The sequence below is a fragment of the Parasteatoda tepidariorum genome, chromosome X2, assembly GCF_043381705.1.
Source record: "Parasteatoda tepidariorum isolate YZ-2023 chromosome X2, CAS_Ptep_4.0, whole genome shotgun sequence".
NCBI lineage: Eukaryota > Metazoa > Arthropoda > Arachnida > Araneae > Theridiidae > Parasteatoda > Parasteatoda tepidariorum.
The window spans coordinates 8,299,576-8,325,087 of record NC_092215.1 but is presented as its reverse complement, the minus strand read 5'-3'; the positions used below and the strand labels follow the sequence as shown (position 1 = coordinate 8,325,087).

The 25,512-nt window shown below is 29.1% G+C and overlaps 1 protein-coding gene across 1 annotated transcript in view; it reads left to right on the top strand.

Moving 5' to 3' along the window:
* Positions 1 to 858: 858 nt before the first annotated feature.
* The window catches only part of LOC107439090 (transient receptor potential cation channel subfamily M member 3), a 36,533-nt gene continuing 11,879 nt past the window's right edge, over positions 859 to 25,512 (top strand). The window contains exons 1-12 of the mRNA XM_043050261.2: positions 859 to 1,050; positions 3,116 to 3,299; positions 6,596 to 6,764; positions 7,850 to 7,991; positions 9,667 to 9,733; positions 10,564 to 10,802; positions 15,033 to 15,265; positions 17,073 to 17,208; positions 17,637 to 17,777; positions 18,716 to 18,796; positions 20,370 to 20,516; positions 23,595 to 23,723. Coding sequence (XP_042906195.2) covers positions 967 to 1,050; positions 3,116 to 3,299; positions 6,596 to 6,764; positions 7,850 to 7,991; positions 9,667 to 9,733; positions 10,564 to 10,802; positions 15,033 to 15,265; positions 17,073 to 17,208; positions 17,637 to 17,777; positions 18,716 to 18,796; positions 20,370 to 20,516; positions 23,595 to 23,723 — 1,752 coding nt within the window. The 5' untranslated portion in view covers positions 859 to 966. The remainder of the gene's footprint in view (positions 1,051 to 3,115; positions 3,300 to 6,595; positions 6,765 to 7,849; positions 7,992 to 9,666; positions 9,734 to 10,563; positions 10,803 to 15,032; positions 15,266 to 17,072; positions 17,209 to 17,636; positions 17,778 to 18,715; positions 18,797 to 20,369; positions 20,517 to 23,594; positions 23,724 to 25,512) is intronic.

Here is a 25,512-nt window from a genome sequence, read left to right as displayed (position 1 = left end):
TCTAATTTATTAAATCCAAAAATAATTATATTTATGAGGATATTACTGTGGACAATGTTTGAGTATGTGTTGATTGGAAAGAATCTGAAATATTAAAAGAAGTTTCAGCTTCTGGTGATGTACCAGAAAAAGAAGATGACGAAACAGAAGAATTTTATGAAAACGTAAAATCGAATGAAGAAAGGCAAAGATATCGAAATTACTGTTTTTTGGAATAAATACACGTTTTACAACATTTAAATTGCTAGCACTGTAATAAATAGGAANCAGAAGAATTTTATGAAAACGTAAAATCGAATGAAGAAAGGCAAAGATATCGAAATTACTGTTTTTTGGAATAAATACACGTTTTACAACATTTAAATTGCTAGCACAGCTATCATGTCATACCATTTTGAAAAACGTTTTTTTTAATCGCAATATATGCCAAACAAAAAAATTTAAATTTAAAGTAGTTATATAAAAGAGTGTAAAAACGCTATTTGAATATTTTTAATGCTCAAGTGAAAGATTAATTCAAACATTTTTGATTATGTCGAAATTACTACTGCGAATAACTACTGCGTTGTGAATTTTTTTTCCTGGGCATAGCACCTCCATCACTATTAAGGTGCCATTATTGAGATTTCTAATAGGATAATCGCAAACTTATCTCTCAACTTTTCCAACTTTATTTATAAACCTTATTTCTGAAAACGAGTTTTGTTCTGAATAGCGTAAATTTGAAATGTAAGCTTTGGCGAGTTTTAAAATATCCCTTTCGAAGCTTTACCACCAATTGTTTCGGTTTCCCCTTGATTCTGGTAAACCTGGAGGTTATCAATTATATAAATATTATGCTTTTTATTGTAGGCCTTATGGACTGGTAATGCATGGTTGTTGACAGGAGGACTGAATTATGGATTAGTGAAAGTAGTTGGGGACGCTGTAAGAAAAAGACAATATTTACTCTCAACTAAAGATCGAATGATTCATGGTATTCGATGCATCGGTGTCACGAAATGGGGATGCGTGGAAAATAGTGATTTGCTTATTAACACTGAAGCAAAAGTATGATCTATTTTTTTAAAATTTATTTATAATCTTTGAGATAAAATAATATCTTAAGCACATTCGTCGATTTAAATTCTGTTAACAAATTGCATGCTGGTCTTAAAATTTTGTTCTAATACATGGATGTCAACTTGCACCACTTGGCAGAATTCTTTTTTCTTGTGGTAGTTAACGTCATGTTTCAATGCATGATTCTAGGTTTAGAAATTTCGATTCAAATCTATTTAGGCTATGGCTAAATATAAATAATTCAAAAATTCGTATAAAACTCGATTTCAATCCAACTATCTCGTGGTGAGCTTTTGTAAACGTTGGCAAAACTCACTATTTTTCTGCAAATTTTAGCTTTTAGTACTCTACCTCTTTAAGCAAACTTTCTCCGAATTTGAAGTAATCAGAAAAATCATTTTAGAAAGTTTAGTGGTATATTGGTACTAAGGGTGCTTCCTATTACGGACGAGATAAACATAAGCATTTTAACTAATAATCGAACTTATTTAAATTATCTTGAATTTATTTTCAAAAAGATGCATTTTAATTATTGTAATGCACTGATTTGACAATTATATTAGCGGGCTCTGCAAATTAGTCACCATATCAACAAACAACACCCTGACAAATAATTTGTTACTTGGATTCCAGCCAGGGCCCGATTAACCTCTGAAAATAGGGGAAGCATAATAGGATTTTGGGGCCCCCCTAACTTGAGCAAAAGAAACTTTTGATATTTTTCACCCATAAACAATACATTTTAAAGAGGGAAGAACCATGTGAAAACTATTAGAACCTTAGAAAGGAATACAGAGATCCTATGCAATCATGTTGGACCCTTCTTTACGTGCTTTATAAAGCACGTAAAGTAGGGTCCAACATGTATAGTAGCCAACTATATATAGTAACAAAAACATGAGGGAGTAGCTAGCACATATGTTGAAAAAATTTAAATATTTCACTAAATTAAATTATAAAGTTACTTGTTGTTATACGAAAGGTTCTTTGCAAGAAGAGTCTCTTTTTTTATGCCAATTTTTTTACTAGCGGCAAAACAACACAAAGCATCCCATTTATTAAGCATCCCATTTTTTTTCTTTTCGAGAGTTTTTGTTGGAGTCATTTTTTTTTCTTATTTCTTTTATTATTAATATTTTTTTTGGCTACAAAAAATAAGAAATTGGGCCCTTAATTTCAGTCATTTGGGGGCCCCCCTAGAATTTAAAAGGGGAAGCACTTGCTTCCTGTGCCTTTTCGGTAATCAGGCCCTGATTCCAGCGCCCTACCAAGTAGGCTATCCCAGCCTCAATTAAAATAATGGTTAGAGATTTAGGAAATTTTTCGTCTATTTGTAGATGAAACGAGACATTTTAACTACCAGGTAATGGTTAGAAGTAATAATATTTAGATCTGAAACTGATTGCGGTTTTACACAGAAGGAAAAGTTTCAAGATACATGACTAGTGCCCCAAGAGCTATCAGCAACAGACTGCTAAGGAAGGATCTAAACATAGAAGAAATTAACTGCTTCATTGCCAAACTCAACTGTAAATTCTATAGCGACGCTAGAAACTATACGGCCTCGAATTTCAATCACTTGCTAGACATCAGCTTAATAAACGACAACATTAAATATAGCCCAGTAACCGCATTCCTCATGTCAGATTGTATCATATCAAAATATTACAAATGATAATATCACTGACTTATTTTTTTAAATTTTTTTTACCAGTATAAGCTTATTTCTTCATGACTTATGAGCACAGAACAAACCAGTATAAGAATAATCGTGTTTGAGAGGTGTCATTTTACACATAACTGAGCTGAAGTCATAATATTAATTATATATTAAATTTAATTCGATTAAAATGATTAGTTGGATAGCTTTAATAAATAATTATATGACAGGAAAAAAATATTTCTTAAAAAAATAATTTGATTAAAAGCAAGTGACTCAAGTATCATACTTTCTGGAGAATGGCTCATATAGCTAATTAAAACCCGCTGATATTGTAAAACTCTTAAATTGTATTTGTTTTTTAATATATAACTAGTTCTTTATTTATTTTAGGAAATGCATTATTCAAGATACAAAGTAAAGCCACATCAAAAATTAGAAAGTGGTCGAGCTTATTTAAATCCGGGACATACACATTTTTTATTAGTTGATGATGGTACAAAAAGAATATGCAAAGGAACTGAAGTTTTTCGTGTCGAACTCATGCATAAGATTTCATCGACCAAAGAAGAGGAAGGTAATGTGACTTGTCCAGTGCCATCTATATTTTTTAGATGAAGTTAAAAGAACTTAAGAGATTATTTTCTTTTTAAATACTCGAAATTTGACATTTAATTACAAAGCTAAATCGAGAATCCATTTTATAATTTATTTTTTAACACATTAAACCCTAGCGCTGTTTTTGTTGATGGACGGTTTCTTTTTTCAAATAAAAAAAGGCGTCAGCACTTTAAGATTTATTTCACAGAAAAAGAGATATCTTTGTTTACCACCATATATTCTTAATTAAAATATTTATTTTGAATCTGAGGTTAAAGGGCAGAGCTTCTTTAAAGCTACATCAAGATGATTACGTGGTAGTAAACTAAAAAATTTTAAAACAGAATATTGCTTACTACTACACTTCTTGAAAAATATTTTGTAGACTGAGAGGCAAATTAAAATTAAAACTTTCCGAATTTATGGTAATTTTGCAAACATTTTCAAAGCAGCTTCACGAGAGCGCGGGAACAAAGTTGCTAAAATTTTTGTTTATTCAGAGAAAGTACGTTTTGTTTTTGATTTCCTCACCTAAAATATCATCTACAAAATTTATTAGCTGGTTTGAGGTCCTCTCTCGAAACATAAGGATTGAGTTCCAGTGGTTTTTATGCAATTATGCACAATTATTTTATGCATAATAGCCTAGTAACATTAAAGTAATTATGCATGAAATTAGTCTTGTGCTAATTACTTTAGTGTTATACAGTTATTATTACCTGGTGAATTTAAAAATATAAAACAATTTACTTATTTTGATAAAGTTTAATTATAATATTTTGTTTATAAATTAAGTAATGTAAGTAATTAGTATTTTCTTTATAGTATAATTATTATTAAAATATGCGCAATTGCTTTATGCATAATTGCGTTAAAACCTAGTTACATTAAAGTCTTATGCATAATTATTTTAACCCTTTTAATACGGTGAAAAATCAGCAGGGGTGAAAGCGAGACGGAAAAGAGGAAATGCTGGTAGTAAAACCATTTCAGTTATAGCTAGTTTTGGGGAGGAGTTTACTTATTCTTTTTTTAAATTTTTCAACAATATCTATTTTATCTTGGAAAAGAAGCAGTTTTATATATATGCCAGAATTATAAAAGAAATTTTGATAGTTACAGATATTTCATTTTTTTCGAAAAAAATGCTGGAATGAAATGTTTTACGTGCCAGGTTTTTCTCTTTTCCGTCTTGCTATATAAGGGCTTTCACCCATGGACTGGCACAGCACATGTCCCGTCCGGTGCGAAAGGGTTAAAGAAATGCAGTCAATATTACGTCGTCTATGTCAAAAACAAGTTATGTATCTCTCTTGAAACTTTCATACGTCAATAGTATATGAAATAAAAACAATCTATTCATGTTTTCCTTCCTCATACAATCATATTTCGGTGTATCAACGCTTATTGCAAGGTATGATCATCTGTTATTTAATTTTGCCTTATGATACAAAGCAATATTTTGAGAAAATCCCTTATCAGTTTGAGTTTTCTTTCAAGAAGTACGAAAACTACTTAAAAAATGACTTGAAAAGTTTTAAATTTTTAAGATATTCAAATCGTATTTTTTATTAGTTGACAAATACGGTTCAAATAAAATTAAAGAAGAAACAAATTAAAATTTTTCCTGCGCATGTGCCGTATAAAATAACTACTTCAACTACATTACTCATATCTTACCCAGTTTTAAACAAATTTTTCTTAAACTTTAAATCAATAATTTTGCAATTAATTTTAAATTGCTACAAAAATTTTGCTTAATTTTAAAGCAGAAAAGCGTGAAACAAAAAATGAGTTTTTTTTATAAAAATGCCAATATATCCATAAATATTTGAGCTAGATTTACGAAATTTTGCGCAATTATTACATTTAATGACCAAACTAATTTATACAATTTAGAAATTTATTGCTACTTTTTTAAGCAGAGGGTGTTGAAAAACACTGTTTTTGGTTTGTAATTTATGGTCGGTCTCTCAAATCTCTAAAAACTTTAAACGTCTTTGATAAGTGTGATGCCATAACAGGCCTTGCATGTTTCCTAGCTTAAAAAATTTCTTTTATTCCATATTTGAATTTTTTAATCATTCTTAATCTAATTTTAATTTAATTAAACCAAATATTCAATTTTTATTACATTTAATGAAATAACAATCAATGCAACGGCTAACCTTTTAGTTCAATACAAATGTAAAACTAATTAATTCTCAACATCAGCTAAATCATACATCAAAATCTATTTATAACTATTTATATTTTATTTCTCTTACCACTAAAAAAATTTAGTTACTGGGTTCTTTAAACTCTCACGGTCTTTTTGGCAATTAGCCATTTTCAAATTATTTCAAAATTCAATATTAATTACAGGGGGTTGACCTTGTCTTAGGCTATTTTATCTTTCGATTAATCGCCAACCATGGATCTCTTTCCTTGCTCCTAACTGTCGTTTGGGAACAATTCACTTTACTTTTAATTTTGAATTCTTGACGTTAAAACTGGGAAAAATCCGCCCCTCAGCCTGACCGTTAATTAACTTTACGAAATTCTTGATGGGAGAATGGGAATCAACACATCCCTTTAAAGGGGCATCTTATCTTTATTTTATTTTAAAAATTATATATGGCCATATTATGCCGACCGGCCTGTGTAGGGAACAGGGAACTGTCCTTGCATTAAAGGTTCTGGGTTCGAATCCCGGGCAAGGCATGGATGTTCTTTCCTTCTCTGCACTATCTGTCCTCACTGTGGGAGCGACGTTGGCCTACCTAATATGGTGTCCCTGAAAGAGAGGCCAACAAAATCGCCCTGTATATGCCTGAATTGACGGATGTTAACTCAGGTGGGCATTGGGAAAAAAATATATGGCCATATTGTTACTGATAATAATTACAAAATAAGAAAGTAATTTTTCTTTAAATGTTTTTGTTTAATTCCCTCACATAAAATATTATTCAGTCGTAAGAGACGCAAGTGTATTTCCTGTGGTCAAAATATGCTTAAATACTACAATGATATTACCCATACTATAAAATAGAACAAGCCACCATCACAATAATTATGAGAAATCACATACTATACAGTTTTAAATTTATAAAATGATTCGCTAAGTATTTTTTGAGGAAGATAAAAAATTTGTTAGTACAGAAGTGCTTCCATTATTTTGTACATTACCACATTCCATTATTTTGTACCCTATTTCTATTTAATAACACTGTAATTTTTTAACAAATATATGGAGAAAAAAAACTTACAACTGCATTTACAATTTTCACTTAGGTTTAGCTATTCCAGCCATTCTTCTTGTTCTTGGAGGAGATTTAGACACAATTGACGAAATATTGTTATGTCTTCAAAAAGATATTCCAATACTTTTGTGTTGTGGATCTGGTGATATAGCAGATATTATTGCAATAGCAATTTCTGGATGCAATATAGCGAGCTCAAAGTGGGTTTTTGAAGTACTTTAAAGTAATAAAATTCAAATTAATTAATTATTTTTTTCGAAATAAGTAAAACTATTACATTATATTACTCAAATGTGTTCAATTTTAAAGTCGTTTTGTTGAAATATTGTGAATTATTAAAATAGGACTAGATATGATAACTATATAATTTTAAAAATTATAATTTATTTCTTTAAACCTTTAGATAGTTTTATTAAAATAATATTTATGAATAAAATATTACTTTATTAAAACGTTTAAAAAAGTAAATTAATAAATTAATTATATTTAATAAAAATAAATTGAAATATTTTATTATATTTGATGAAATGAAACACTTTAAAATGACACACTTTAAAGTAATAAAATTTAAATTATTCAATATTTTTTTCGAAATAAGTAAAATTATAACATTATATTACTCAAATGTGTTCAATTTTAAAGCAATTTTGTTGAAATATTTCGTATTACTAAATTAGTTTGACTAGTTAAAATAATTATATCATTTTAAATTATCATTTATTTCATTAAACTTTTCGAGAGTTAATTGTTTTATTAGAATAATATTTATGAATAAAAAATTACTTTATTAAATTATTTTAAAAAAATCAAATAATAAAATAATTATATTGAATGAAATGTTTTAATAAAAAAATTTAATGCTGTGAAATATTTCAACATAATAATATGATATTTTATATTAGCATTCATAAATTAAATTTGTTAAAATATTTCAAATTATTAAAATAGTTTGATTAGATATGATATTTATATCATTTTAAATTATCATTTATTTCATTAAACTTTTCGATAATTAAATGTTTTATTAAATTAATATTTATAAATAGCAAATTACTTTACTGAAATATTTAAAAAAATAAATTAATGAAATAATTATATTTAATAAAATGTTTTAATAAAATAATTTAGTGCTGTAAAACATTTCAATATAATAATTTTATATTTTTATATTAACATGCATAAATTTTAAAATAACATTTATATAAAATAATTTAATTATTGCATATTAAGTTATATTATAAAGAATTAAATTAAAGTTTTGTTAAACAATTTTATTTTTAAATAGGTGTGAAAGAATGATTGCCGAGGAAGATAAAGATTTAATAAGAAACTTACTAAATTCCTACTCAAAGAAATCTAAAATTAGTGCGGCTGCATTAGATGCCAAAGTTAAAGATATTTATAAATGTTGCAAGAAGAAAAATTTAGTAAGTGTTTTTTAATTTTTAAGGTATCGAAACTGGAGCTGGATTCCACACTTTTTATAAAATGATGTTCCATTTTCTTTATTATTGCTAATTATTACTTTATTATTACAGTTTTTTTACGATTTTTTTTTGAATAGTTGAAGGGCAGTTTTCAAAAACTCGAAGCATGACCAACGCCTCCGAGAAGAGAGAAGACTTTCGCATAGGTTATCATAAATAAGAAATAGCATCGTTTAGTAGCTCAAAAGTTGCTTCATCTTTCGTATTTTTCCCCACTGCCCAGTATAGTATCCCGAAAGCTGTGACATTGTTCGTGTTCTCTCCACAGCGCTGTTTAGTAGCTCATACGCTGTGACATTTTTCTTTTTTTCACCCACTGCGCAGTTTATGTTCATTATGGTCAACTGCTAAATAGATCCTTGTGGGGGCATTCTGTGACGTTCAAATAACACAGCTCTAAATTTTAGGCTCTGACTACAGTTAAGTTTAAATTTAATACGCAGTAAAAATTTTAGAGTTTTCAGTTCCGACAATTGACATTAATTAACATAAGTTGTTGCAAAAGTTTTCAATAAATGCCTTAAAAAAATTTCCAACCAAAAAGGCATTTATGATGTTAACTGCGCCAATGTGACCTTATTATTTTTCAATTCTGTCTAGATGTTTACAAATAAAAATAAGATTATAAGGAATAAATAGCACGGTTACTAGATAATATCCGTAACTAATATAGCAGTAATAGATAAATTATATTTCACCAAGGAAAAATTTTAGTGTTTGGAAACATGGTAAAAAGTAACGCATCAAACCACACTATTATTTTAACAGAAAAATGATTAAAGTAAGTACTTTAAACTTAGTTATCCATCCTTAAAAAGTTTTTCTCAGGTACTTAGGAACTCATATTTTTGTAAAATATTTTCAAACAAAATGTTATTTTCTTGCTCGTAAAATTGGGCAGAGTTCAATCAGTCCGCAGTACTGATAGTTTTTCCTGCAAATTTTATTATTTAAGGTAATTTGATAGCATGAAATTTGAAGAAAAATATTATTTTAGAGTTAATTTTGTATAAATTGAAAAATATATTTCACAGCTAGGAAATATTTATAAAATGTAACATAAATATCAATAAAATTCAAAATCAGCTGCTGTTTGTTATTGTTCCCACCTTTCGATAAAGCATATCTGAAGCACAATTTTATGAAATGCCCACAAAAAGTATCCTAGAAACACTTTTAAATTGATCGAATTTTAAATATGTAAAGTGTTATGATAATATGTCCAAGAAATATTTTAAAATATAGACAGTAGTTAGTTGCTACTGCTTATCATGCTTATTATAATGCACAAAAATACCTTTTTCCGATTTTTCCGAAAAAAGAAGAAACATGATATTTTATTTTAACTTCGTCCATAATAAATTAATTTTGACATCAAACTTTCTAAAAGACTAAACTCTCTTAAAATAAATTGACTTCTATTCCAAACATAGAAATTTCATACATATTTAAAAAGGAATACAGGATGGCCAAAACAGGGTTGCTACAGGTGACTAAAATTGCAAAAAAATTGCAAAAAGTGCTAATTTTTAAAATTAAATATTTTATTAATCAATATTTGTCACGGTAAAAAAGTATATATTTTGTTAAAGGTGTTGTTTTATTTCATTTCTAGTTTCATATCTTTGAGATAAATGGAAATGAGAGCTTAGATTTGCACATTCTTTCAACTGTGATAAAACGTAAGTTATTTTTTACAAATTAAATATACTACTAAATCAAAGCTACGTTAACACTATGACGGAGATGGGTTACTGGTGTTCCTTTCATGTATATTTTTACAGACGCTCTGATTACAAGTAAAAATATATTTTGACATTTTTCAATTATAAAAAGCGGGAATTATTTAACAAGTATGAAAACATAGAATCATATTTATACTAATATATAAAATCCAAAGAAAAAAAGTAGTTTTACATTTTTTTTTCAGTGTAAGAAATTTCAGTGATAAATAACTGTTTCTTTTAGATCTAAATAACTGCAAATTAAAAAAGAAATATTGTTCTCAAGTGAGCCGTGTTTGAAAGCTTTTACTTTTAACACAGAAAAAGACATTGGTGTTTCATGCAGTATTTCATAACCATAAACTATTAAAGCGCTAAATATTATATTTTCGCTTATTTTGACCTAAATTAGCACAAAATAATAAAAAAAATTGTTTAATAAAAATTCCGCACCAAAGTGTTATTGTTCAAAAATCTAAATCCGTCCAAAATAATGTAAGTTTAAAGAAAATACGTAATAGTTTCTGATATCGTAACTTACAAATTATATCACAACTTATGGCACAAATTAATATAACTTACGTCACAAATTAATTAGGATTAGGCCTTCACACCATCTTAGTCCATGAAAATTCGATTTTCACTTCAAAAGTTACTAAAGTGTTCTCACTCTTTCAAAAAGGCACTTTTTACATTGTTGCATCGTTAGTATTTGAGAATTCTAGGATGAATAACGAATTCTGCTTACGCTATATTTTTAATTGTTTAATTGAATAATTATTTTTCAGATAAAAAAGGTGCTTCGCTTCGAGATCAGCTGTTACTCGCCGTTAATTGGAACAGACCTGATGTGGCAAAAAAGTTATTTCCTGATTGTGGTTCTTGGCCATTGGACATCATTGAAGATGCCATGACAGCAGCTCTTATCACAAACAAGCCTGCCTTTGTTCGATTGCTTTTGAAACGTGGCATTGTCATGCGAGATTATTTAACAGTTGGATTGTTGAGAACACTTTATAACGAATGCGTAAGAAACAATTATTACTTTCGCATATCCGTGAACGAGTAGAAATATGCTCTGCTTTTTATAAGAGATAAAACTCATCATCGATATAATTATTATCATGCATGTATATATATGTTAAATTTATTTGTAAGTAATTGTGGTCAAAATCATTTTCGATGCGATTTTTGACATCAAAGACCTAAATAGAGAGAATAAATTTTACTACCATTTTAAGAATAAAAATTAAAAAAAAATCTAAAAATGGGCGAACATTTTTCTTTAGAGATCTAACCTTTTTTTTTCTTAGCCATTAGAGCCTCTAGTTATCTAATTTATTGGAATTAATGTGAAGGATGTTGTTTCAACCCTTTTGAAGGCCGTGGTAAGTATACTTACCACCACGTTTCATTTAGGTTTCCATTTTTCAATAACTTCAGCTTTCTTAACTCTTTGACGGTTATGAACGAGTTCAGCTCGCAATCGAATCGTGCCTCATAAAGCGCGCAAACGAGTTCCGCTCGGGAGCAAGATTTCTACCGTAATGGTAGAAATCTTGGATTTATCATTCTGGATCAAGTAACGAGCACTATTCGGGTAGTGAAATTTTCCCCAATGCGTGCTGACGAGCTGACCTCGTTCGTCATAATTATTCTGCATTGACTATGTTAAAAACGAAAAGTACGTAAAAACTGTTATTTATGTACTACGAATAGTTTAAGAAATTTTTAAACGCGTGAGGCGAGCTATCTACCGCATCCAGAGAAGCCAACTTGCTCCGCTTTGTAAAATAGTATTTCCTAGTGATAGCGAAAGTCAAGTTACTTTCAGTTTAGTATTTTTCCTTTTAAGTAATTTTTTCACCACTAAATATCAAAAACTATAAGTATCATATAAAATGCAACGTTAAAGCAACAGTCTACTGGTTACTCTATTAAAAAGTAGGCGTAACTGTCCATCTCCAACGAAATTATAACAATTCCAGAAAGCGGAGCAGTTGGCATCGCCAGAGAAGGGTGACATTTTCGGTAGAACAGCGGTGAAAAATAGCTGCCACTTTCGACTACTGTTTGCTCGTAATACTGCGCGAATTAATGAAACGAAAACTGCTCATTTCCCTGACCGTCAAAGGGTTAAANTTTTAATTTAGGTTTCCATTTTTCAATAACTTCAGCTTTCTTGAAGTGAGTTTGAATAAAATTGGTAACCATTTGTCACTTTTAAAAAACGTATAAAAGTTATAAAATACGTAATTCCTTTTTAAGTTTGTAGCATTTAAGGAATTTATTTTATAAATAAAGAAAAATAAAAGTCAGTAAGTTCCTAATAGGTCATGTTTAATATATTTACCACCAAAAAAATGGCATTTTTATAAACTAAATGAGTTTTTTTTTATATCAATTACTGTTCTTCAACAATTTCAATTCCAAAAATACTTTAATTTACCTTTACTAGAAATAAAGGGCCCATTGAAGGGTTAAGCCCGTAGACCAAGCGAATTTTGCGCATTTATTATGTATTTCTCCTTTTCTCTGAGGCTATGTGGCTACTGTGCACCTGAGAAGCTCGGGGGTAATACCTCGAAGGGAGGCGGGGCAGTTTGCCACAAAACCTCTTCTCTCTCTTAAACTTGTTTGTTCAATCTCACTACTTCATTTTAATTTTCTCTCAGTAAAAGATACTGAACCCCAACTTTCACCTATCAGTTGCGCTTCGGCGATTTATCATTTATTTCCCTCCTATCATTTATTTCCACTCCTTTCCACTCCTATTTCCACTCCTGTTGGAGCCCCTAGCGGGGCTGATGCTAAGATAACCAACACATATGAGTATGAGTATACTATACTCGAGGTTATTCTTTTAAAAAGTAGGCGTATTTATCCTTATTCTACAAGTTTTGCTATTTAATTGGTTACCAATATATTAAAACTTCCGAAGAAAGCGGAGCAGTTGGCATCCCTGGATTACACTAGTCTTCTAGTCGATCCACAAGCCGCCAATTACCCAATCACCTCCTCATCCTCTTCAGACTCAAAGTATCCACAACTTGGGAAAAATTAAAGAGTGGTGACGAACTTTTCCCAAAACTGCTGAAAATTTCATTAACTTAACTTCCAATTAATTTTATAAGATCTGTTTTGAATTTTTCAACTCACAGTGAACGTAATGAAATTATTTTTTAGCATATATGAAATTTTAAAGTACGTATATTTTTCAAAATGAAGTTACCACTTTTACAAAATGATATTATCAGGTCAGAAGGGGTTAAGCCTAATTCCAAAAGTCTTAGTGGTCCTAGGGCAAATTAGATGAAGAAGTCTGATGCCCGCTTCGAGGGCAGACACTTCGTAAAACAACATGTCAAGTCAAGTGTTACAAACTCATAGAAAAGTTTTAGAATAATACCATCTTGATGAAACGAATTAACTAGACATGTAAACAGACAAGTATTTAAAACCGAATAATGTCTTTATGAAATTGGCATTTACCATAATATTTCATTAATTCTAAATAAATATACCTAAACCTGACGACTTTGAAACTTTAATTCTAAAGTAAAAGATAATCGCGGATGAGTTTTTAAATCTGGACACTACTCGAAATACGTATTTATAAAAATAAACAAAGTACAAAATGCATGTTTACTTAAATGGCCATAGCTCGAAATGCCGTTTACAAAAATGGATATAGCTATTTAACATGGACACAACATTTGATTCCGTTTTACAAACTCCTTTTATGAGCATTGTTCTTTTTTTGAAAGAATTAAGTAATGAATCCAAAAAAAAAAGTTCGTAATTAGAAACCGTTTATTTGCACAAATCACTTGGTACGTGCATTTAATTAAATTAGTACAGCTTATTGCGCCGGGATACTTTGGTATGGCAGGGCATTGGACTCACGTCTGTGACAACTAGAGTTCGAATCCAGCAAGCAAAAGACTCCCCCGTGTAGAAAATGGTAACTGGTGCACTTTAAATCTATCGAATCGCAAAGTCCTCCATGTTTCCATAACAAATTATATCTCTGTGGGTACTGAATAAGAGATTAATTGATCTTTGGTCCAGGTCTAAATTACGATCTGTGGATTAATGAATGGATGTATGATTGGGTCCTCTGTAAATATAACCGTCGTTGAACAGCTGAGTTTACGGCAACCAACGATCAACTCCGTATCCTTGTATTATTCCAGTCATAGACTTTAATCTAATCCAGAAGACAAGGGAACTTCTGGATCAAGTATTGGGAAATTTTTGCAATCGTGGGAGACTTTTTGAGGGAACTAACCCGCATTTGCGTTACATGGAGAGGAAAACCACGAAATCCTCACTTGGCTAGCGAGCCTGAGGGCAAGGGTACTCTAACCCATGATCCATCTACCACTGAGGATATTTCACGTTAGCATTGTGGTCGGTGCAACCCGGGTGCGGAATTCGCATCGACCAACCATCACTGGGATTTGAACCCGGTTCTTCTCATTCGAAGGCAAACGTTCTATCTCCTAAGCCACCACTGCTCAGGTCCGCCCTATTAACGTGTCTGGGGTATTTGTGACGAGTTCTTGGCCCTAGATGGCGCCACTGGAAAAGAAGAATACTCGCATGCCTTGTCTGGAAAGACTACGACAACAACAACTGTACGCTTTACTAAATAAGTCTTTTATTTAAGAAAAAAGACTGAAGTCAACAGTTGTTTTCACAAGGTTGTTACGGATGCTATTATTTTGTAACTGTGATAGTAAATTTTCATTTTTGGAATTTAGAGTTTTAAAACTCACATAATCGCTTAGCGTTCTGAATGCGAATTTACGACAGTAATTTATATAGCTGCCCCAACCTCGAATTCAAGCACTCTGCCCCGTAATGATTATGTTCAGTGTTTAATTAAGTAATGAATTGCATGCACGCAATTCTTCATCTAGTCGTTGAATTTTGGTTGAAAACTGAAAAGGTGCAATTGTTGCTGTTTCCAATTTCGAAAATACGTATTTCGAGCTGTGTTCGGATTTAAAAACTCACCGACATAAAACTGAAAATTTTTTGGCTCCTTTATAACAAAGATGATACTAATTTTTAATTTTTGCCAACGATTCGAATGAAATCGAATGCCAGGAGTTAGAATTTACATTTTTTCCCCGAAATATTTATTATGCAGCGAATTTGACTTCATTCACTCGCTTAAACAAACATACATTTTGTGCAAAATAAAAGATTCAGTGGCAATATATTTGATTTGCAATCTGTTCTCTTTTAGATATCTGAAAATGAAGCTGCGCTAGTTGTCTTAAAAGACTTGACTCATAAAGACAGGTATTTTAATCTCAGAGACATATCAAATTTTCTGGGTTTTTTAATGAGAAAACACCGGCATGATGTCTATCAAAGAGATATTACTTGTAAAAGAGGTATTGAATCAACAGGAATATCCGGAGAGCATTTTGAACAGCCTTTTAGAGAACTATTTATTTGGTCGATCATTGTTCTCAGGTAAGATACTTTTGCAAAGCTGACAATGTTATAGAAATGTAAATTTGCATATATTTGTGATTCTTCGAAAAGTGTGATATTCAAGAGTATAAATGTGATGCATAAAGTACTTTTTTAAATTGTTAACAATAATCAAATTAATCTACACACTGTTGACTATTACGAATTATATTTTGGTAACAAACCTTTTATATTGACCTTAAACAGGTTTTTTCAAAAATAAATCATGTTTATAGTGAGTCAGTAATATGCGTAAATAATGGAGAAATACAAAAGGGTANGAAAAATAAAAAAAAAAAAAAAGATAGAATCACAAGGGAGTTTTTTTTAATTCAAAAAAATATGTAATAACATATTAATGTATTTCTACATAACCATAAGCAATTACTCCTTAAGTTCTACACATCTATTGTGTTCAGAAATATAATATTTTAAGCATTAATTTTTATGTAAAAAATCGCTTTCAAACATAATTACTTTTTACATAAATAATCGTATTAGGTCGATCATTGTTTTTTTTTGCGTAGCTACCAAATTTGTAACAATGTAAATTTGCTGTGATTTTTATGATTTTTCGAAAAGTGTGATACGCAATAATATATATGTGATGTACTAAGTACTTTTTTAAAAAAGAAATTGATACCATTAATCTACTCACTATTCACTATTACGAATTATATTTTGGCAACAAACCTTTCACTAACTCTTCTTCTAGATACGATATTGAGATACGATAAAGCATTGAGATACGATAAAATAGTTTTGGCGAAATTAAAATTTTAAAAAAATTGCTAATGTTTAATACATAAAGAGATGTGAGATTTTAAACATACCATGCAGATTTGTAACGCTATGAATTTAGCAGTTAAATTAATAGTTCCAAAGAACAGCAAAAAAAATAAATATTTGATGATTTAAAAAATTAAAGTCGTCCATTTCGCCCCCCGGTCATGAGAATGGCTGCCTATTTTTGAGCACTCGAAACATGTCAACTTTTATTACCATCATCAATATTTTAAAGCAAATGTAGCTTTAAAATCATTCAACACTTTTTCAATATTTAATAACGAAATTAATTTTTATGCTAAGCTAATATTATTCTTCATTCATATTATATTTTACAGGTGGTTACGATTCTTTTCAATTCATTGCCAGCGTTTTAACAATCAATAGTCTGTCAGTTTGAAGCTTTGATAAAATAAATCTTATTAATTTAAATGGTTACATAAAATAAAAATTAAGCTAATTAGAGAAGTTGTTTTTAATGAAGAGATAAAATTAAAACAAATAAAAGACAAATAAAAAATAATGGTAACAAATGGTTTAATAACATCATGATGCTTTGTTCGCCACTGCATTGCATTGGAGGCAAAATGTATCCTATGAAATCACACCATGTTGGTTTGATTTTTAAGTTGTTGTTTCTTAATTATTGCTGTTCTATAATTTCGGTAGATATAGTTTATTATCATTATACCAATTTTTCATGAAGCCACTTTTTGAATGACTTCAATATAAAAAGTCTGGATAAAAAAAGTTAATTATGCCAGATGAAATCATTCCATAGTTCCTAGCTTTGAATTCCTTTTTGTCATTTAATTACTGTTTCTCTGTAATTTAGGACGGATTTTTTTTCTTTTTCGGAAATCTTTGGATTGAAATTCAAAAACTACTGTATATAAACTGTATATGTTAATACTGTATATGTTAGTATATAAACGGTTAAATGAGTCATATAAGACAACAACACAATTTTTGACATTGAAAGTTATTTTACCATTCAAAGTTTTGTTTCTCAATAATGTAGGACGGAAATGGCATTGTTTTTCTGGACGGAAACCCAAAAACCATTACAAATGTCTGTAGTAGCCACTGCACTGTATTGGAGGTTAAATGTGTCATATGAAAACGAGGAAAAATCAATTTATGTAGATAAAAAAAAGGTAAAAACGAAGTAATTTTTTCTCTTAAACAAATATAAAAGTATTTTATTAATTTAATTACTAATTTATTACTTAATATTTATTAATATTATTATAATAATTATTTATTTAGTATATTATCATTATTGTGATTATTATAATTATTACTTATTACTATTATAATTATTATAATGAATTATTACTATAATAATTGTTTTAATTAATTATTATTATAATAAGTGTTATAATTCATTATTATTATAATTTGTATAATTAATTATTATTATGATTATTATAATGAATTATTATGATTATCGTTATTAATTTTCAGTATTATTGCTATAATTAATTAATTATTATTATTTAATATTTATTTATAATTTATTATTCATTAATTAATTATAATTATTTATTGGACTTCAATAATTTAGTTTTTTTTCTTTGAACAGGAATTCGAAAAGATTGCAACAGGTGTTCTCGAAGAATGTGACAAAATGGACTGGAAAAAAACCTCTGAAATTTTGAACTTTCGGGATGGCTATTGGGGAAATATGACATTATTGGATCTCGCAATTTTGGGATATGACAGGGTAAGACCATTGCTTACTAAACCAGGGCGTCCTGTGGTTCCTTAAAATTATGATAGTGGTATATAAATTTTTATAGTAAATGTATTTCACGTTTTTAAAAAGTTAACATGACATATTCTTGATACCCACAATAACCCATCCATATTTTGATAATCAAGAATTTAAATTTGTTAAAAAAGTGGCATGTTCATTCGTTTTTATCTCCATTAATTTAATGACTCGTTAGCCTTAACTAGCTAGAAATTAAGACGGCGATATTTCAAACTACAAGATTGACACCCAATTCATCAAATACCGATAATTTTACCAAATTTATTGAATAAATATCTATTTATTGTTGGTTATTATTTTTGTCTGGTTTTTATATTTGGTTTGGTAATACTTAACTCATAAACTTTCAAAGCTCTCGTGATTTCTCATATACTTTTTCCAAAAAAATCAAAACTGTTAAAATCATTCAATTTTTCTGGTATATTTTTCAAAACGTATTAAAATAGTTGTGAAATAACAACAAGTTGTGCAACAAAACGCATATTTTTTAATTTAGCGAGAGCATTTAAACGATCAGAACTAATCAATTTATAATTAGTTTCTCTGTTTTAAATTTTGAATCATCATATTTTTGATTAAGTCTTCACTCATTATTTCGAAGTTTTCATTTCACTATGCATTGAATGTTTCATTATATGAATATATCATATTGCTTTGAACTATTTTTCTTCTTCTAAATTCATAGGGATTTATGTCTTCAGGTATCTGTATCTCTCTCAATTAATCTGTAATTAGTTTAAGTTCACTGTTTTAAATTTTAGATCATCATATGCTTGATTATGTCTTCACTCATAGTTTCGAAGTGTTCAGTTCCCTATCCATTGAATATTTTATTATACGAATATATGATATTGCTCTGAAAGAATTTTTTTCTTCTAATTTCATAGGGGTTTATGTCTTCAGAAACCTGCATAAAGCTTACAGAACAATTGTGGTTTGGAAAACTTGAAAGCAATACAGTTCTCAGGGTAAGTCTCATTTTCATTTAATTGAAATTGGAAAACATTTAAAAGCTCATTCACACTTGTCAACTTTTTCCGCTTTTGACGGAAGGATTTTTCAGAAGATGTAAAGGGGTATTAAATTTTTTAATTTAAACATATTATTTTCGATTTTATTTACAGCGGAAATAAATAAAAATTAAAAGGGTTTCAACCACTTTTTACATTTTTAATCGACAATGGCATTCTTACAGAGAGTTGGCATGCATATAATAAAAGTTCAAAGAAAAAAATTTTAGCGAAAAATCAATTTTGAAATTTTGATGTCATGCTCCTGCGTACATGTATAGAACTTCTTTAGGAGATAAAGCATAAGAACAATTTAATGCAAATTTTTTTTTGCTTTAAGTTATTCTTATTTTTTTCATGTAATTCTAATGTTTTTAAAATATAAATGTTCGGAGTTTGTTACAATCATCTTTTGTAAATTTTGAAATTCATTAGTATTAAATTGGAAAAATAAGAATAAAAATTACAATCACCTTTAAAACTCAGTAGCACTTGAAATTTAATGTAAAAAAGACCAAGACTTATCTTGCGTTCCAGACGATAAAAGTAAAATTGATTGTATTATATGTCGAAGAAATTGAAAATAATTGCAAAAACTTTTCGTTTCCTCCGTAAAAAATTTTGTGTAATTTAATATTTGTCATAAGCAGTGAATTACAAAAGATTTTTATCATAAGTAGTGAATTACAAAAGATTGTTATCATAAGTAGTGAATTAAAATAATCTTTTCACACTTTTGCTGTATTTCTTGCATTTGCAGGCCTACGAACTACAACGCTTTTTGCGAATTTTTTAATGAAATGGTAGACATTCAAAGACCAAAATTTTTAAAAATTTTATAATTTTGCTTATATTTTAAAAACCTTACCACGATAGAGCTAGAACAAAGTAATGTTGCGTATGAAATTTGTAATAATTTATATGTAGTGGTGAGGAAAATAATTTCAAATGAATAAAAAAATAATGCACATTAAGACATAAGCTTAGGTGCCACTAGATTTTTATTCCTTTACTTTTCTCAGAATAACTACTTAAAGATTTGCACAATTTTGTTCAAAAAATTATTTGTAAGGAAAAAGGAATTCCAGAATGAAAACACACATGTTCACAACAGTTTGAAGAAAATGCATACAAATTGGTACACTGGTATGCTAGATATAGTAGAATATATTATTTAAAAAAAGAATTACTTAAAAAATGTATAAAAATAGTTTGAAACAAAAAACTACATTTATATGGGAAGCTTATTTTTTGAAGTTTAAGTTTTAATTGTTTGCAATTAATTTGCATTATATTTTACTATAAAATAATTTTAAAGCATATTTTATGTATGCATAATTCCTTCCTTGCTTAATTCATATTTGTTATTCATATCTAAATAGTGTTTGTAAAGTATGTTAATTATTTTAGACCGTTATGTTAAGAACGCAAAACTGAATTTCTCCCCTGGCGTTGCAAGCCCTTAATTCATAAGTATAAATTTTTAATTGTTTGTTTTTCAATTTCTTGTAATTAATTTTTCTTTTGTTAGCTTAGCCTTACTATCTTCAATCCTTTACTCATCGGCTTAGGATACCTCAGATACAGACATGATCCTGATGCAGAAAGGGAGCCAAATATTTTTGAAAAAATTTACTTTTTTTATTCTTGCCCGGCTATTAAAATGATGGTGCTTTTTGTAAGTAATTTCATAAATATTCCTTTTTAACTGCCTTTTACAGGAAAAAAATCCTAATCAAGCATATTCCTTTGTAGTTTTTTGATGAATTAACTTTCGTTTTAATGGCTCGAGACAGATTCCAAACATTAAGATTCCTATTCATTACTTCCTCTGTCTCAAATTAATTGCAACATTTGAATATTATTGATACTGTTAGTTTCATGATTTTGTTTGAACGTTTTCAAAGATTTCAGTGAGTTATGCTTTCAATCACCAACAGTTACTCACCAAGAATTCCTTAAATCGGTGCTAAATTAGTTTCAAAGTCTAGTGTTCGCCACTCTAAAGTCACGCCCCATTTTGTCACGCCCCATTCACCAGTAATCGCTTAAAACTAACTTCTAGCTAGTATAATTTTACTGGTTTCAAACTACAGAACTGCATCGAAAGTTATTTATGACTCCATTTACATGAAATGTAGCAACTGATATGGGACAAAATTTTCGACCCAAATGTAGCAACTAATTAGGGACGAAGGGAGTGAAAAAAAATACGAATAACCTATTTTTGCGATAATAGTTAAAATGTTTTTTCGTTTTTTATAATTAAATGTTCGTTAATTTTCTTACAAAAACACTAGTTGGTCAATGCAATTTGACAGATGCAAAAACTAATGACAGTTTTGTTAGCTTGTTACTATATTAACCAGAGATGCCAACTGCTCCGGACACGCCAAAATAATGAAAAAAACGGTAATTAACTACAAAGTAAATTTGCCAAATATTTAACTATTTTTGCTTGCTTTTAAAAGGTATAGCGTTACATAAGTACTATAAAGTGGTGCATTATATAAGTCTACGAATTATTTAGAAATAGTGGTGGATAAAAATCTACTAAATTGAATTCATTAAACCAAGAATCACAATTGATAAACTACCACTTTAAAATATATATTTGTTGTCCGGAGCAAGTTGGCATCTCTGTATTAACGCACCATGTCCTTGTTAATGCCTTAAACCTCTTTTTTCCCCTCTTGGTAGAAAAGAATCATTTTAATTTTGATTATTCCCCATTTTATAACAGCTAAAATAACAGTAAATGCTCACAGATATTAATAAAAGACGATATTTCTCAGAATAAAACGATAAGACTCAAAAGTTCATTTCTGTACCAGATTAGAGAAATGTTGGTTACGGTAGTAAAATACTCTAATAATAGCTCAAAAATCGTCAAAATCAGTATATACAAAAAGACATTTACACAATTTCGAGCTGTTAAGTATCCCTCTCTTCGTAAGTGGTAAAAAGTTGTATGATCTTACGCGAAGAGTTTTTATGAGATTTAAAGTGCAAATTGAATGAAAAATAATGAGAGTTGAAATTTTATAAAGAGAATAAATGATAGAAGAAACTTAAATATTGCTATCTAGACAAATGAGGCATTCCGTTTATTTATTTTCGCTGAAGTAAATGAGATTAAATACGAGACGACAAGACAGATAATTTAGAAATTATTGTGATGCTGAATCTATAGAAATCAAATTCCCGTTCATAAGATACAGTGTCGAGGAAGTGTGAAAAATATAATTTATTTAAAAACACATATCAAGCGATGTCTTAAGACTGCAGTTTGAGTTGAATCTAAAATAGTAAGTTCAAAGACGATATAAATTTTCTTCACAGTAAGACAATTTTGATCTATGAATAAGAATTATCATAGTTAAGCTAAAATGAATAAGAAAAGCAGCAATGTTTACGGCTTAATTTAAATTTTTTTTGAAAATATTTTTTCAAACTAAATTGTAGCTACTTTAAGCAACTCTTTTTGTTTCGCAAAATACTTCCTTTAGTAAAGTCACACGAAAATAATAACGATGTGCAAGTTCTCTGCTAATTTTAATATTCTTTTGTAGGGTAAACTAACCAGTGAGGGAACACTTAAGCTTCGCTTGCCTTTTAAAATATCATATTAATTTCAAAATTCGTAATTTTAGTTAAATGATAGTGTCAGCATATTTGTTACTACTTGCAAATTATGTAAAAAAATTGTAGAGAGCTCACATACTATTGTTTTAAAGTTTTGGAAGTTCATATAACAAGTAGTAAGAAGACCAAGTGAAGGAACAGCTCGTACCAGTGAATGAACACCCAGTAAAGGAACACTTAATTTTGGTTATTTTTTAATGCTCCTTATGAATTCATAAGCCATACAAATATTTAAAAACAAGCCTATTCTAGAAATTATAACATATAAATACTTGGAAAATGTTAACCTTTTTTTGTAATCATGAATTGAAAATTAAAGTGTCAACATATTAACACATACTGTTCATTCACTGGGAAATCTATGCCCAGTAAAGGAACATGCCTGTTCCCTCACTGGTTAGAAGTTGTTTTTCGTATTTTTAACATACTTTTGATGCGGAACATCACTAAAGGTACAAGAAAATTAAAGTTTATCTTTTATTTTCATTAACTTAGAAAAAAAACCAGTAAAGGAACACTTGTTCCTTCACTGGTTTTTCATCGTTTGGTGATCCAGTGAATAAACACCCCCTTATCTCAGTACTTTATTATGCTATGATGCTTAAAAAAAATAAAACGTAACTTCAATAACTATATTTTGAATTCTCTTTTTCACAGTGAGAAAAATAAAACTATTACATGCAATTAATTCCACTTCAAACATATAAATACAAACACTCACCTTATAATTTTTTCAAAGAAACAAGGTGTTGCAGAGATAATAACAAATTCAAAAATTTTTCCAGAGAAGTCTATTTGACCAGGTAATCCAAAACATTGCTAGATGACTTCCTATTGTTTGGCAGTAAGCTATTGTTACCAATCAATCTAAAGAAAAACTTTCAAATTCTTATTTTTAATGAATATATATGAAATGTTCCTTCACTGGGTAGTGTTCCTTCACTGGTTGGTTTACCCTACCATTAGCAAATTTAGCATCCACTATAAGCAATTGATTTTGTCTAACAAAAATACTTTTTAAGTTGCATTGCACGGGCATTATTTTTCATGAACTTTTTTATTTATGGCTAAAATTTGAATAATTTTTAACATATGCTCTTTTATTTGACAGTACTCCTATTTGTGCTATCTTTTCCTATTTTCATATGTGATACTTTTTGACTTTCGAGATGTTGTAAACTGGCCAGAAATTATTCTTCATGTTTGGGCATTCAGTTTGATTCTGGACATTGGAAAAGAAGTATGAAGATCTATAAATTATTTCAGTACATATGTAAAATGTTCATAGCAGAAAGCTAATTATGGAAGATACTCTTTCGCTACTCTATGGAAGATACTCTTTCAGTTTATTTTACATGTTTTTAAATTTCTCAAGAAATACTTAGAGGATTATTTTGTAACTTTATTGCTTGCGATTTTTCATACTTATCTGTACAACTTAAAGCTTTTAGTGGTTAGAGGGACCGACAATAAATTACGAAAGAGAAGAAATGTTTTTGAATACTCTATGCCAGTCAATCAAGCAATACCTTTGCAACTTGTATCGATCAGTTTGGTTGTCATTTAAAATAAGTGTATAAAATTTCGTAAACGTAGCTTAGATATTCATGAAGATACGGACATTTTCATAAAAAAAAAACTAATTTTTTAATATGGCTTGAAAAATATTTAATAGAATTCAACAAAATTTTTGGAGCAATTAAAAATTCATTACAAAATTATCCTTCTAAAGTATGAAAAATCTTTGTTACTAACTGTGCAAGATATGAGTATGATACTGTTAATGACAGAAATAGGTGGTTATTGACTTCCACCAGTGGAAATTGACAATCAGATAGTAGCTTTGGTAAATGTCTGAAATATGTGCTAGGTCTAGTTAAGGTATGCATTTGTCCGATATGTCCTACATAAAGGTTTTGAAGGTCAAGTGCCACTGCCTAGTATGCATTCAACAGATACTCCGAACACTGATGTTTCTCCTAATCTATCATCAGAAGATATTAAAATATAGAATAAATATAATAATAGCGACGAATAAATTAATATCAAATGGGAGATAACAAATATCTCAGACATTCACCAAAGCAATAATGTGATTGCTGACATTCACGGGTGAAAGTCGACATTCTTTCGATTTCTGTCATTCACGGTAGCAAGTATATAATGTAGTTCTTTTATACTGCGCAAGCGCGGAAAAAATTAAAAATAATTTTTCTTCATAATTTTGTGATCCATCGTATTTGGCAACTAATGAAAAAAGTTTGATTTGAATATCTTAAAAATTTAAAGGAATTTACAAGCAATTTTCTAAGTAGTTTTTGTACTTTTCGAAAGAAAGCTCAAAATGATCAGGTTTTTTTTTTCTCGCAATTACCATTTTAGTGTATTGCAAATTATACTGCCCTATAATAACAAGATTTGATAGTATGAGAAAAGAAAATCTTTGAAATATAACATTCTTTAATAATGAGTTGGCCCTGTACTTTTCAATAAATCTTTTTTCATAATTCAAAACGAAATTTCTCAATTAATTGCAAATGTAATTAAATGAATAGCTGATTTTGAAGCTAAATTGCTAAAGGGGTTGGAAAAAAAATAAAATAATTTTTATAGTCACTCTAAGTAAATAATCGTTCGTTTAGCAGTCGATGATTTGGAAGATTATCTGATGTTGAACTTAACAAAAATATATCAAAAATCAAAAACTGCAGAGTAAAATTGGTGTTGTAAAAATCAAAACTTTTGTAATCGAAATTTTCAATAAATTTTTTTTGACAAACATATAGCCTAAACTGTCTTCGTAAATTGCTCCAGAACGATTGAAATACTAATAAACAGATTACGTATTAGCCTTGCAAGATTAACACACAGCCACCAAATGAACCGGCGATTGTCTGCTCTAGTTACAGAAAACCATTAACCATATTTTGACAGTGATCGACTTTTAAAATTAAAAGGCATTACTTTAATTGCGATTTTCCTAGTCTATCTAATTTATTTGGTGCATGTTCACAGCAAAATCTTGCTAA